General features: G+C 39.7%; 1 protein-coding gene across 1 annotated transcript in view; it reads left to right on the forward strand.

Annotated features, from left to right (window-relative positions):
- The window catches only part of LOC108365324 (uncharacterized), a 19,896-nt gene extending 4,599 nt beyond the window's left edge, over positions 1–15,297 (forward strand). Inside the window, exons 6-14 of the mRNA XM_017619323.1 lie at positions 309–1,560; positions 2,576–4,025; positions 10,881–11,217; positions 11,328–12,503; positions 13,489–13,576; positions 13,663–13,989; positions 14,060–14,227; positions 14,366–14,470; positions 15,121–15,297. Coding sequence (XP_017474812.1) covers positions 309–1,560; positions 2,576–4,025; positions 10,881–11,217; positions 11,328–12,503; positions 13,489–13,576; positions 13,663–13,989; positions 14,060–14,227; positions 14,366–14,470; positions 15,121–15,183 — 4,966 coding nt within the window. The 3' untranslated portion in view covers positions 15,184–15,297. The remainder of the gene's footprint in view (positions 1–308; positions 1,561–2,575; positions 4,026–10,880; positions 11,218–11,327; positions 12,504–13,488; positions 13,577–13,662; positions 13,990–14,059; positions 14,228–14,365; positions 14,471–15,120) is intronic.
- Positions 15,298–16,169: the final 872 nt, after the last annotated feature.

A 16,169-nucleotide genomic window follows, 5' to 3' on the forward strand; every position in this document is an offset into this window, starting at 1 on the left:
TTGTTGTATTACCTTTAACCCCACATGGCTCGCATATTTGCCTGTTCGTTTCGTACGCATAATCCATTTATGTAAATGCGTTTTGTACACTTACGTACATACAAACATATGTACATATTAATTATCTCGCTCGCTCGTTTCGTTTGTTGTTGTTGCTCGTTGCTTTGCGTTTTGGCAAATAAAAAAAAAAAACCCCAATCTATGTATAACCAATCGCGCGTCACCCACTGTCCTTAATCAAACTCTGTCATCAAAACTTATCCGAATTTTGCCACGTTGTTGTTGTTGTTGTTACTGGCTGGCGTCAGGCGTACAATGAAGTACATAGAATTTCTGACAGGTTCGCACATCAATCTCGCCGAACAGCCACGTCCTTGTGAACTACAAATTCACAAGTCACGCTCATCGATACTCTTCGATTTGCAGCACACCAACAGGGGCGTCATGGAGGACAACGAAATCATGCACGATCTAATGCGTCAGGAGGATCAGCGCGGCGAGAAGCCACCAAAAAAGTTGCGTCATCATGTGAAGCGCTTCACACACACCTCACGAAATATGCTCAATGAGAAATATAACGCATTTATGCGCAAATTCGCCGATAGCGTCGATTCAAAATCACCCAGCAGCACTTCGCGTTCACTAAGCAGCCTCTGCATCAGTGGCGCACTGATCAAAGATGATGCCACAACCTCTGGTTCATCGGGACGTAGTTCCACTGGCACCGCTTACGATTTGCGCAGACGTCAGAGTTTCAAAGCCAAACACAAAGTGCTTGGTGCTGTTGGTGCCAGCAGCGTTGGTGCAAAATCAGCTTTGCATCAGCGTCAATCCACTGTAAAGCGCAGCAGCGGCGCTTATGCCCATCATGCAATTCTACGTTCGGTCAGTGCAGATTCGTCGGTAAGAGGCAGCGTTGAGACCGGCAGCGGCGGCGGCGGCGGCGGCAACGCTGCCCACAAGCCCGGCGCGCCAATAGTTGCATCAATATCTGAATATTCGAACAGCACACGCTCCTCCCCGAACATCTGTCCCGATGATGTGACGCAATTGGACGCACTACTCGAACTTCAACGCGCGCACGGCAAGGCAGCGCGTTTCTACTACAACAACAATAACATAGACGTACGCTATAATACACCATCGCTGGCGAGTGGTAGCTGTGGGCGTAGCGATAGCAGCAGCTGTGTGGATGTGGTCGGCGCCATTGGCGGCTGTCATCCGTTTGGTGAATTCTCACAACACGAGCCACATCGGCAGCAGCTGATGATGTGCGCACACGACACAGGCACAATTCGTTCGGGCTCAACGAACACGCTGTCGTTGAGCAATTCCGATAGCTCTGGTTCAGAGGCGGAGTTGGCGCGTGGAATTGCACGCGAAGAGGAGGTGGAACTTGTGAAAATGCAGAAATATTTGAAAATTTGCAAAGACACCGAAGCGATGGATGCCAAGTGGATACAACCCAGCGAATTCGAGTGCAACGACGACAGTTTGACAGATCTAACACCGCGGCGTTCATTGCTGCGCGACCTGAAAACATTGTCGCAACATGTGCAGGTGCGGTGAGAGTGCAGGGGCAGTTCGGTTATCTGAAGTGCGGGTGGAATCGCATACGAATTATTATGGAGAAACAAGGGAAACTTTCCCAAAAGCTTGAAAATTCCCAAAGTATTCGTGCTTTATTAAACTTAGCTCTGCAGATGCCAAACGTTTAAATTCAAAGCTTGAAATTAAAAAAAAAATAGATTGGCCACAAAACCGATCATTCCTTATTCTTATTCTTCTTCTCCTGTCGTAAGTTCAAGCGGCCGCGTGTTTCTTGACAAGTAGGCTTCAAATTCAAGCCTTCGAACTCGACGTAGAGTACAAGATTCGTTTTTGATGAGTAAACATCTCAGCTCTCGGTATGGGTAAAATTTGCGTTAACCCAGCAGGAAATTTGTAACCGCTTCTTGTTTAACTCAGCAGAAAATCTGTAGTTCGGGGGGTTATATTCAATGCGACTCATCTGCCGTTTATAAAAAAAACTACATTCTGAAATTAGAACCTATTTGAGTCTTAACTGTCATCACCGGTCGAAATTTTAATTTTGAATTTCAATAGTTAATTCTTCTGACAAGCGATATACAAGGTCGGCACTAAAATCATCAATGCAAATTAAATCAAAGATGGATTTTTTATATCAGAATATTACTTTTGTGAAAAATGCAGATAGATCACTTTGAATATACAGTATGTGTCAAATGTAAGTGTACACCTTGTTCTAATGTAATATTCACAATTGTTTTCATGGAAATTTTTTTCATTTATTATTTATGAAAATATAGTTCATTCTATCGGTCTTTCGTAAGCAGTTTTTGTCTGCTTTTTTTCTGTCTTATTCTTAACTTTATGAGCATTTGGGGAGTTTAAAACTTTCAGGAAATTTTCCTTTCAAATTTCTCTTGTATGCTTCCACTTGCACTACGTTAATCTTTTGCCCATCGTTGAATTGAGTGTACGCTTCGACCGAATGCACTCGACTCAAATTTCTAGAAAAATTTTGCTCACTTGCATGTTGACTCTTTTCCAGGATTTTATACACCCAAAGCCAAAGAAAATCGAAAATCCGCCGACGCCAACACCAACACCACAGCAACAACGTCGCTCAATACCACCACCACAATCTCTGCTACTCCAACCGCCATCAGAAGATAGTAAAGCATATTATTCCTCACAGCCGGAGATTTGTCTTAATTGGGATGGCGATATGTGCGCTACACCACCAACCACACACATTTCGCATTCACGCTCGCTCATCAATCTCAGACGTAGCGCCGCCAGCAATGCCATTAATGCTCAAGAGTTCGATTTAACCACCACCAAAGATGATATGTACGCTACTAATGCCTCTGCCTATGGCTATGTTTCGGATTCCGACGCAAGCTCTGCTTATTTGCCAGTCACCATTAAATCATTTGCCGATAACAAATGCCCTGTATTTAAAATTTGTCCCTCCACTCCCACACCCTCGGAAACCGATTTGAAGATTCCCTTTATAGAAGAAGATGTCTCGACAGAGTTGGACGATAGTAGCGCCTCAGAGACCAATGATATACCCACCCCGATCTTAGGTGGTAGCACAATTAGCGTAGCCACAGTTAGTGCTGCGCCGACTGGCGTTCTAAATGTTATTGCTAATACCCCAGTAACTAGCAGAAAGTACGCAGTAGGCAATATTTATCGTCGTAGTATTAGTAGTCCACAGCGCTCCCCTAGTCCTCCCAGTGATGTCCCCAATTCCCCCAATTATTTAAGTGCAATTCAAAAGTCTACTAATCACAATAGTAATAATCTAAATTCACACTTGCTTGCGCCACCACCATTGCCATTGCCATTACCATTGCCGTCATCGCCTACGCCAACGCTCGTATCCGTGCCTGTGTCTACCACATCGCCATCTACACCGCTACTTTGCACCAAAAATCGTCATCACCGCCCACGCGAACATCATCCGCATCATCATAGGTCATTGAACGAGATTAACGCAGCAGCAGCAGCGGTGGCATCTAACAGCGCCTTGGTAGCGGCTGCTGCCGCCGCATCTTCCGGCATCACAGACAGTCCCAGCTTGAAACGCTTCGCATCACCGGCACAGGCAGCTATTGTCGCCGCAGCGGCGTCCATGCCGAGTGCTAGCGCTTCATCATCAGCAGCGCTTATTTCGGGCGGTAGCAACAGCGGTGGTGGCGGCGGCAGCAGCGGTTGCGCCAAACTTTCATCCAGTCCATCGAAGTTGGCATTGAATGGGGGAGAGACGACGACGACGACGACACAAGTCCCCAGCAGCAGCGCAGGCACAGTCACAACAATACCGCCAGCAGTTGCAGCGGGTACTGCGCCAGTGCCGCCGACGGCGGCGGTAGCAGCGGATGGGGCCGCGCCAACAGCAGTGACGAATTCGGCAGCGGTCGCGTCAAAGGAGGTGCCGACGGAGATGTGCAGGCGATCATCGGATTCAGATTTGAGCATAACACCAAAAGGTGAGAGCGATTTTTATATAAGCGATGTTTATGTGTGCTGAGTGTAAAAATGAGCGAAGTGCGTCTGGTTGTAAATATCCATACGTATTTTTTTTTGGTTTTTTTTCTATTTTTAGTGATGCTATGATATACTAAAACCATAAAATTATGAGACTTCGAAAATAGGGCAAATTTTAAAAGTACGAAGTATATTTAAATATATACAAAAGAAAATAATCCTGTTTTCACTGACTTAGGCTGCGGTTTCCACTAGGCATTAAATGGCAAAAATGACAAATGACAAAGTTGGGCATTAAGAAATTTTCGTGTCATTATGTGAAAAAATGGCCATGACATTTTTTTAAATGGCATACAATTTTTTGTCATTACAATGTCTAGTGGAAATTCGGCATTAGACTGCGGTTTCGGTAAGAGCGAATTTTATTCGCGCGAATTCGCGAGACATCGCTTACAATGTATCTGTGTACATTGGTTAAGTGGCTTCCCGAAACCTCAACAAACCAAATGTAGGCATTTCACTGTCAAACCGATGTCGCGCGAATAAACCGACAATAAATCTAACCGAAACCGCCTTAGATACCATACTAGTTTGAAGTTTTTTTTTTTGCATTACGGTTTTCATAAATTAACTGATTCGCCACCCGACTTGACACCGAATAAAATATATGAAATGAACTGTTGGAAGCCTAAAAGGAATAACAGAGTCGACAGTCCAAACAAAAATTTCTTAAAAAAATTTATTTTACCAGCAGGGATTGTTTTTTTTTTAGCGACCAATGTTGCCATATTCTCAGTTTTAACTGTAAATCAGTCAAGCTTACAGTTTTTTTTATATTACCTCCTAGTAAAATTACAGTTTTGCCAAAATTTTAGATTTGGATGGAGGTGCTACGTTTCCCCTTTTCACTAAAAAACGGTCAACTGCATTCCAATAATTCCAAAAATTCCTTCGTTTTTGAAGGTAACAGTTTTTTTTATTTTTGTTGAAAGTACAATTTTTCCCTGGGAATTCATTCAAACTTTTTTGAAAATATCATCTGGCAACACTTTATTCCTGCTCAGCTTCGTAGAAGCAATTTTCGCTTTTTAAACAGCTTTTTACGGTCCATGGCTCTATTTCTCGATCTTATCTTTAGTTGTTTATTGCATTCAAAGCCTAAATTACTTTTCCTTGGTCCAAATGACAATGATTTTCCAAGCAACTCAAAGGATTGTTGCAATTAGCTTCTATTAAGGAGTTAACTCGGCGACCAAATAATCTATGTATTTTGGTACCCAGAGGTAAGCTTTTTCCCCAACCTGTTAATGTGTGTCCTCAAATCATTGCAATTTTTTACGAATCCATTCAGCGTTTGATTGTCGACTCCTTCGAAAAACTATGCCGCCAGAAATAAAAAAAACTAAGTCTGCCTGCTCCTTATAATTAAACCTGTTTCAAAATCTTTTATAAAGGGCTCTGAGCATGGAGGTCTCCATCATCCTCTAGGCAATTGCGGCATCAAGAATCAGATGTGATTTATACTCATACCATGTGATTTCCTATCGGGCTGTTGACTTTTTAAAATCCCAACCTAAGGCGACAACTGCAGTCTGGAAGACTTGACTTGATGTCGATGGAGAGCTCGTGCCAGAAGACCCCGACGGTCAACTCTTTGATCCTTCCACCAGTGAACATGTTCGCTGTCTCCTGCCCCCAAGCAAGAATATAAAGAGGCGAGGTTTCAAATCCAAGCCTATCAAGTTATTTCATTATTTTCACATCGATATTGAGCAAGGCCTCTACTGCAAGGTCTTTATGACTGCAAGTTTTATATGTCTTTTGACAGGACCTTAATTATGCTAAAATTGATAGACTTCTCAGAACAGTAACGTTGCAGCATGTAACTGTCGTTCGCTAGGTACTCAATAATCTCTCTCTCTCTCTCATTTTTATTGACACTTGTAAAATACTTATTTCAAGATAAAAATCCGCTTACTCAGAAGACACACCAGCTCAACGCCGACCTTGTCACAACAGGCCTCCATTCATTTATATTGTGTCAATGGGTTTTTCTAACGAAGAAATTCTCCAAAATTGTTCTGTGCGATTTTCAAATTTTTCCGTAAATCCAACAAAAGATTTCATCAAAATAACCCCTTGTAATTTATTCTCTTCTCATCCAATCCGCACAAAAAAACTAATAACTGTACACATCCACAGTTTTTCATCGCAAAAGTAAGTACAGAACTACATAAAATAATTTGTTTTATCCCACAATTCTCGTAATTTCTCTGTTTCCACACGCTCGCTCAATTTTAACCGTAAATAATGTTTAAATGTGTAAAATAAGTATTTTTCGTCACTCAACTATTTCGTTTAACGGCGCATTATTTTCTTAATTAATAATCTTCTTCGCTCTCCTCTCATTAATGAATGTTGCTCGGCTCGCAGTATTTCTCTTATTAAATAGTTAAATCTAATAAAAAACCTAACACAATTTGTAGAAAATAGGCTTGGTTTCTGTACACAAAATCGACTTAAAAAAAAAGTATTTTTTATTCATACAATTTTTTAACGCTTTCGGTCAATGACTAATATAATTTTTTTCAATTTCTGATTGTTAATGTAGTAAGTACCTCAGTTGTTCTTAAAAAAAGAATAGTCGTGTTCGTAAGTTTCTGAAACATTGTCGTGCTATAATATATTTTGAACATGTATACGTGTCTTCGAATCAAAAACGCCGTCAACTGCCTGTAAAATGCGCGCCTAAAAGTAGATCACACCACAACATTTCCCACGCCTTAAACAAAAAAAACTCATCGCATCACTATTGTTTAGTCTCAAACTATGGCGCAGAATATACCTAAGCATTGTTTAGTCGTTGTCACGTACTCAGTAGATCATAAGAAAAATAATGATAGTTGTCTAGGTTTTGCGTCATAGTTTTAGACGCCGCAGTTAAGACCATAGTCATGTGATGAGTTTGGTCATGGGCGTGGGAATAGGGCTTTAAAAGCCACGATAGATTGTGATGATTTTTTATTTTTATTGAGTCATTTCTATTAAATCATTTGAACTCACCAACAATTCTAAAATAGTATAATTAAAAAATGTATTGAGTAGTTTACCCCGCACTTTAAGTGTGTCTACTTTTGGGTCGCCATTTAACAAACTAAAGCAAATAGAACTGTTTTTGTGACCTTGTCTGTGGTATGAATGTGGCATGCTAATTTTTTACAAACGTGAAATATCTTCATTACAGAGCATGAGCGTACATTTTTAAACTCATTTCATGCATATATACGAGTACATACTTGCATACAGCTACAAGACATCATAAAAAAACTATTAGCGCGTTGGTCACAACGTTGTTCTCTCAAAAAAACAATACAAAATGCATTTTGGTTAAATGTTTCTTTAAACTATGTTCACATTATAGCGTAAATTACTTAATTTCGTACAAACTAGGCATTACTAAAAGACACATAACCTCATTTCTACTACTTAATTTAGCAACAGTTGTTACAGCGCAAAATTACGGAATTTCAGCTCGATTTGCTTTGGATTGGGATAAGGTGTCCGGACTGAAACACAAAGATTTTTCGTTAATTTACCCCACGTCTTCACCTTCTACAGATTCTCTTAAAAAAGCCGTGTTAAGACAGAAATGTTAGATGAAGTCCGATTAGATGATTGCCGAATTTCTTACCGTCGCTGTCCTAACATCAACTGTCATTTCGTAGTTTGGCAACTCAGTTTTCATTTTACCGCGCGGGTACGCATCTACGTACGTGATTGGCTTCATGCCATTTTGAAAATGAAATGTTAAAAGAGCAAGTTGCCCACGTAAGAAAACGGGACAAAGTTAAAACAGAAATTTGACAGATGTTAAAACAGATTTAGTAGAAGGTGGAGACGTGGGGTAAATTAATTTAAAATTAGGTTTTTATTTCAACGAAATGAAATTGATTTCAACAACCATTTCCTTAAGACGAAATCAGCTGTTTTCGTTGTGAAACTGAATGAGCCCAAAATCCAGATAGTGTGAACATTAGACTGTGCCACCTTACAAGCAAACAAAAAAAAAAGTTCGCCGTACACCTATATGTAAGTCTTAAGTAGTTCTATAAGACAATCTCGAAAATTTTCTTCTTCTGAACCTAGGGGTCGCCTTTTTAAGAGTTCTACTGGAATAATCAAAATAGTTCCTTAACAAAAGTTTAATGATTTTTGACGTGCTTTAATGGTGTTAGGTTAGTGAGGCGCGGAAACGATTGAAATTAATGGATTCGAGGTGTGCTAATTTTCCTGCCCATTTGTTATAACATAGGTTTTTTTAATTTTCAATTGCAATTTTGTGAACTTTTAATACTTTTTCTATTGAGCTCATGGAGGCGCGCGATGTTTACTGTTTGACGACTTAAGCAAAAAGAGCTAATTTCATCATACACGACACCAGCACGCTGGTACAATCATTTCAGGAATAAAACATTTTTATTCAATTTTCTTTGATAGATTTTGCTAATGCATGTGCGACATCTTATCAAAAGGTTATTCATTACTGCCTAGAGGAGAGCTTTGAATTGTTAAAATTTGTAGGTTTTCCTGCTGGCACGTACATGTGGAATGTCGAAATTGTTGAAATCAGCTTATTGAGGAATTTAAAAGACCGCGTCATGTGACAAGTTGCACCATCCTGCTGAAACCACACAGAGTTTAAAGAAAGTCTCTTTTTACCTTGTACCGGAAAGAAAAATGCTTTCAATATTTGTAAGAAACGGTCTGCATTTACCGTAACAGTAAGGCTGTTTTCTCAAAAAAGTAAGACCTGACAATGCACCTTGATGAGACTGCACACCGCACTGCGACAGGAAGTGGATATAATTCTCTCTCATGGAGTAACTGTGGGTTAAAGTCATTCCAAATTCGACAAATTTTTGTTTTTTAATATTTCCGTTTAGATCCAAAATGCGTCTGGTCAGACATAAAAATGCAGTTCAATATGTTTGGTCCTTTTCCACCATTTGAATGCACTTCTGGCATAATTCCAAGCGAGTCTGCTGCATTCAGTTTAATTTTATATGGGAATAAGTTTACATCAGCAATAGTTTTCTGCGCTTGAACTGAGGGATCTCGATGATAAGGCCTTCCTGCGACTGTTCCGCTCTCGGCAAAATTATTCATGAGCCTCATGATGGTCCACCTGCTAGAAGTAGTGGCGTCAAACGTGCGCCTATATTCCCTTTGGACGGATACTACGGACTGCATGAAAGCGGCGCACAATGCAAATCCTGATTTCTTTGTTCAAATTATCTATTTTCGTAAAATATAAGGATCTGAGCTCATTCATCTCGCATGAAGCATTTGATTACTATCAGCTTTACCGAAAAATGTTGAATAGATGTGTATCTACATTAAATAAGTAGCCCACGTTCGAAAATAGAAACCATTCGAATCAAATGATTTGAATTGGAGTCTTAGTTGCTTAAGATTCCTTAATTCATACAAATTATTTCGAGTTGCTCTCCTCTAACTGCAGTTTTAAAAGCACTGCGCCCACCCTTGGCACCGAAGAAGTGATAAAGGATTCCGCTTCATTGGCTGTTGTAGAATTTTCACATTCCGTTTAACACGATTTGTTATTTTTTAGCTATATCCATTTCTGCAATCATCGTAGTTGGCTAAAGATATATTTAACCTATTCAGTTAAAGGTTATCGGAAACAATCTGAAGGTACTACTACTTAGTCTGTTTCTACCGAGTTGGCTGATTTAAGTGAAAGTTTTCAAATAATTTTCTGAGATGTTTGCGGTAAAAAATATAGATCTAAGACCCCGGTTTAAGATGGTCGGATTAAAAGTAGTGTGTTGGTTGTACTATGTACATAGATGCTCCTGTTTTATGGCACAAAAATGCGTTGATGCCGCTGAAGGTTTGGAAGAGGTTAAAATGTTGGCGAAAAGCTTGACGCCCAATGGCCGATTATGTTAATACTAACCAGCATGGTTAATTGGTCTTAACCGTTCCTAATATTGTATTCCTGGTCTTCCTTAAAGTCATTTTTTTTTTTGCAAAGAAATTGCTCTGCTATCCACTTTTCGTTTTCGTTCTTCCTGATTGTTCTTCTTTATTGTTAGATATTCCCGAAATGCCCGAAATGTCCGGTCTGGGTTTTACTACCGAATAGTGGGCTCTTTTAACAATTTCTCTGTATATAGTCCCCCGAGAAGTTGCGATTACCAGGGAGCCAAACTAGGTCTGCTTTGAACTGGCTACTAACTATTCAAAAATGTTCTATGCTCCTAAAAAAATCAACTTTGTTGTGAAGGGTGCTAGAGCCATAAAGTCCGCCAGGTTTGAGGAGCAAATGGCATCCCGCCCTGCTCACAATAATCATATAAACTTCATACCTAAATCTATACATACATATATATGTACATATCGACAAAATCGAAATCATCACATCAAAATAAAAAATATCGTTGTATGTATATGTATGTATGTCAGTGGTGTAAGATCATTTTCTGCTCCAAAAAATGTGTGTTAATCAGTGTTTTCAGTGACTAAAAAACACGCACACTGACACTAATCCACACGCATTTACTTAGATTTGCTGGTATTTGTTGGCAAATTTATGTATGTATGTAATAACATACTAGGACAATTCATCTAAACGCGCAAATGCCTAGTAACCATGTAAACCTCGTAAACTTACTTAACTTTGTATAAAAAATTTGGTTATTTACGAGGTTTACGCAGTGACGAGACATTTACGCGTTTCCCTGAAACCCCATACATATATGTATATATATATGTTGTTTTTTTTTTCAAATGTCCTACCTACCCTAATATTGTTTTCAATTTCATTTCATTAGGAAACTCTTTATGTGTGGCCAGTGAACGTTTGGTAGCCGCTACAGCTTTGATGCGCCTCAATCAGCCCTTGGGTGCGAAAACTGCCAACACCGATGGCATGGATGGCCTGCTGGAATATCCCTTCTTAACCATGACCAAATATCCACCTGGCTTCATCTTGCATTTAGGTGCCACTGTTGCAGCGCGTTCGGTGAAATTGCTGGAACGTGTACCCAATCCCGATGAGCCCGAAGTGCGCGACTCTTGGTGGACGGAACTGCGCATGGAAATACGTTCACACGCGCGCGCACTCGGTTGTAATGTCGTTTTGGGCTACTCGGAAGCGACTACCATATCGTGAGTAGGCATACATACATACATATGTATGTACATTTGAATGTTCCTTATTTATGTACATATTTATTTCCTAAAACCGACTATCTTTCTTTGACAATTAAATTTTCCAGTGACGATGTCTGCGTTCTGTCGGCTACCGGCACAGCCGCCGTCATTAATATGGCCTACAATCGTTCGGTGTCCCAAAATGATATCATCACTACCGGCACAATAAAGCCCGTCGGCATAGGCATTGGTGTGAGCAGCATCGCCGTCGTGATGTCTGCCTCCTTGGAGGAACGTGAAACACTCAAAGAAATGCGTAACGGCTTAGCTAATGAAGCCGCCGCAGTAATTGCAGCGAAAGAGTCGGCGACATCTTCTTCACTAGGCGCCGGCATACACGGTTCGGCAAGCAAGAAAAGTTCACTACCGCCCAGCATGAATTTAGTGAAAAATTCCGCATGTAGCGTCTGCCATGTGCCGTATAATTTAGCGTCGGTGCCGTTCAATGTGAAAATGAAGAAATGCGCTATATGCCGCAAGGGACGCGTGCCAGATGTGCTTTTGGCCACACTCGAGGTCCCAGAGCATTTGCATGTCACCGGTCGTGGTTGCTTCATGCAAGCACAAGTCGTGCGCGCCAAAAAGGATCTACGTTCCGAACTTAATGCCAAAGAGATATCGGATGGTTTGCCCTTCTTGGAGTATGAGCTGCATCGTGTGCTCATCAACAAGCTGAAGGCCAAGGGTATGAATGCAATTTTCGGTTTGCGTGCGCAGGTGGCCATAGGTGAACGCATGATTGCGTTAATAGCGACTGGTACAGCGCTCTTCCTCACTGCACTGCCAGTGCCACAGGTGCCAAAGATTGTGGCGGGCAATTCGTGGACAGACAAACAGAAATTGAATGAGTTGCAAAAGAAGCTGCAGGAGACGTTCGAACGCAATCAGGAAGTTTATCAGCTCAAATGTATCGATCCTGATTTGATAGGTAGCAGCGGTAGTGCGACATTGGACAAGCAATCGGATACGGATGAATCGGATGATGAGGTTATTGAAATCGATTTGAATTGTGGCAATAAAGATACGTGCGTGTTGGAGGTGGATGATATTGAGGATTTAGAAATTATTTCGTTGCTCATGGAAACCTATCCCCCAGAGGGTTTCCACGTGGTTAACACGCAAAGTGTGCCCGGCATGTTGGACATAGAGGCGGTGAAGAATGTGCAGATGTTTACGCAGGTATGGCGCGCCAAATTGGATGTCAATCAAAATATTAATGGATTTCCCAAACATTTTCAGCGGTGAGTATGCGCAGAAGATTTAATCTGATTTTTAATTAATTTACGCAATTTTCGAGAAGAGGCACACTTTTTTAATCATTTTGTATTTCTTGCTCAAAATAGGATCAAAACCCAAAAGCTTCGGTGCAAAACTTGGCGCTGATAAATTTTGTATGCTTTTATCAAAGAAACCTAACCTATGACCAAAAAATGGTTTGTCGGTTTTAAAATTTTAAAGTTAAGCCTAATGCCGCATTTCCACTGGGCATTAAATGGCAACAATTTTAATGGCAAATATTGGCATTAAAAAATACTCGCGTTAAGGCATTTTTTAAATGAAAATTTTTTTTTGTCAACTCAATGCCTTGTGGAAATTCGGTGTTATGCCAAAAAATTTGTGTGATTTAAAACGTGAACGTAATGACACGATTATTTTATAAGACCCAAATTTGCCATTTAATTCCTGTTGGAAATTCGGCATAAGAAATGTTAAAGGCAGTTTCACACGATTGGTATGTACACTTGTACAGATTTGTATATTTTTTATATTGTGCCATTGGTACAAAATAAAAAAATTGGGACGTCATTTTTTTGTAGCCACACGATTGGTACAATACAGCGAACTTCTATTGAAAAACACACCGCCTGTTGTTGTTATAATATCCTATAAATTCATCAAAGAGTTTTTATGGAATTCTGATGAAATATCAGTTCTTGACCAGATATAAGAAGCTCTCAAGGAATGTCATCTGCCGGCTAGACGCAGTGGTTTTTGTTTTAGTTAAGCACTTGCCGTTTGTAGTGGTATCACAAAGGATTGATGCTTAGGATCCAAGTGTGCCTCATTTTGGGATAACCTAACCTAGCCCCTAAAATTCATTTTGTGTCTACTTACTTACTTTTGATTACTTTATTCTTCATTGGGTTCTAGTCGCAAAAATATCCCCAATCCGCTTTTTATAGCTCTTTGTTCGCAATGCTGAAAAACAATTTTTCTTACTTACAGACTTTTGCAGACGATTTACTTTAAATTGCGCACCATGATACCCTGTGCGATTTGCGATCTAAGATTTCGACTCGACCTGCCGGAGAGTGTAAGTACATATTCTGGTATAAATTTCTACATATGTATGTTTCTCCCTCAGTTTCTTTTTAATTCCTCTTTAACTTAAAATTCCAGGATCAAATACAATTACTAGTCACTGGCATGGCACTCGGTCTAGGCGATGCAAATAAATTTAAATATCGTCGCAAGCCAGCAGCTGCTACGGGCATAACGAACGGCGCAAACACCGATACGCCTGATACGAATGGTCTTACAGCTGGCAATAAACGTACGCTGCAAGAAGAAGACTACATTTTTCCACTCGACGAGGATCAAATGGTCGAGACGCCAACACCCACATCAAATTTGCCACCGTATGGCTTAAATAGCTTCAAGTTGGCGAAAACATCACCATCTCGACAGCATAGCAAAAAAGCAAGTGCAATTAATCGCAATTACTATGTATGTACATATATATACAAGTAGTGTAAGTGATCAAATATTTTTTTAATTACTACTCTAATTTATGCAGTTCCCTCTCCGCGATCGTTATGGCGTTGATATTACACCGCTCAGTTTTATACCAGGTGGTCGCATTGATAAATATTTGGGCAATTTGAATTTCTTCTTTATACGCGAAACGACTTCGATACGTGAAACCGGTGGCATTAGTGGTTTTGTGCACTCATTTATAACCGAGGTGAGTTTACTTTTGAAATATGTATGTATGTATGTATTTCTAAAGTCAGTGTTATATGCTGCTTTTACAATTCATTTAATTTCTTCATCATATTTTAACTTGCAATTTTTATTAAATTAACCAATTGCTTTCTTTAAGCTGTTGGCGGTGGTCCGTGCGCATATTTCAGCTCTGGGCGGTAATGCTATGGTTTCCTTCTATATGAGTGAATTGATTTTGGTCGATAATCAGCATAAGAATCAAGTATATAATTAATTTTTAATTTGCTTAACTATTCCATACTTTCACTTTTACGATTTTGTCATAACACCTTCCAGGGTCAATGCTTGNGCGTAAATATGCATATTCATACATACAAGTAGTGTAAGTGATCAAATATTTTTTTAATTACTACTCTAATTTATGCAGTTCCCTCTCCGAGATCGTTATGGCGTTGATATTACACCGCTTAGTTTTATACCAGGTGGTCGCATTGATAAATATTTGGGCAATTTGAATTTCTTCTTTATACGCGAAACGACTTCGATACGTGAAACCGGTGGCATTAGTGGTTTTGTGCACTCATTTATAACCGAGGTGAGTTTACTTTTGAAATATGTATGTATGTATGTATTTCTAAAGTCAGTGTTATATGCTGCTTTTACAATTCATTTAATTTCTTCATCATATTTTAACTTGCAATTTTTATTAAATTAACCAATTGCTTTCTTTAAGCTGTTGGCGGTGGTCCGTGCGCATATTTCAGCTCTGGGCGGTAATGCTATGGTTTCCTTCTATATGAGTGAATTGATTTTGGTCGATAATCAGCATAAGAATCAAGTATATAATTAATTTTTAATTTGCTTAACTATTCCATACTTTCACTTTTACGATTTTGTCATAACATCTTCCAGGGTCAATGCTTGATAAGCATCGGTGGTGATGCTGTATACGTCTCGTATCACACTGATGACTGATATACGCGACTAAAAGGCATCTAGCGCCTATTTTTCGCCAATCGACCGAAGAGTCTATACTACTAGGCGTCATAAACAATGAATGGACAGCTGAAGAGCTCAATCGCCGCAAGGCAAATGCATAGTTTTTTTTTTTAAATGAAACTGTTAATGAAATCGAAGTCTATAAGTCGAAGTCGAAGTCAATAATTGTAAGATTTTTTCCTTAAACTCGCACGCTTTTTACAGCCTTNCGAAACTACTGTATTCAATAATTGTAAGATTTTTTCCTTAAACTCGCACGCTTTTTACAGCCTTTTGCACTTGGCCATCTTTGCTACTTGTTGCATGTACCTAATAACATGTATGTCATAGGAACAACATGCGATAGAGACAATGTAGAAATGCCTTAANTCTTCTTTATACGCGAAACGACTTCGATACGTGAAACCGGTGGCATTAGTGGTTTTGTGCACTCATTTATAACCGAGGTGAGTTTACTTTTGAAATATGTATGTATGTATGTATTTCTAAAGTCAGTGTTATATGCTGCTTTTACAATTCATTTAATTTCTTCATCATATTTTAACTTGCAATTTTTATTAAATTAACCAATTGCTTTCTTTCAGCTGTTGGCGGTGGTCCGTGCGCATATTTCAGCTCTGGGCGGTAATGCTATGGTTTCCTTCTATATGAGTGAATTGATTTTGGTCGATAATCAGCATAAGAATCAAGTATATAATTAATTTTTAATTTGCTTAACTATTCCATACTTTCACTTTTACGATTTTGTCATAACACCTTCCAGGGTCAATGCTTGATAAGCATCGGTGGTGATGCTGTATACGTCTCGTATCACACTGATGACTGATATACGCGACTAAAAGGCATCTAGCGCCTATTTTTCGCCAATCGACCGAAGAGTCTATACTACTAGGCGTCATAAACAATGAATGGACAGCTGAAGAGCTCAATCGCCGCAAGGCAAATGCATAGTTTTTTTTTTT

Source organism: Rhagoletis zephyria, unplaced genomic scaffold (genome assembly GCF_001687245.7).
Source record: "Rhagoletis zephyria isolate East Lansing unplaced genomic scaffold, Rhagoletis_zephyria_1.1 Rzeph_scaffold_01837, whole genome shotgun sequence".
In the NCBI taxonomy this organism is placed as follows: Eukaryota; Metazoa; Arthropoda; class Insecta; order Diptera; family Tephritidae; genus Rhagoletis; species Rhagoletis zephyria.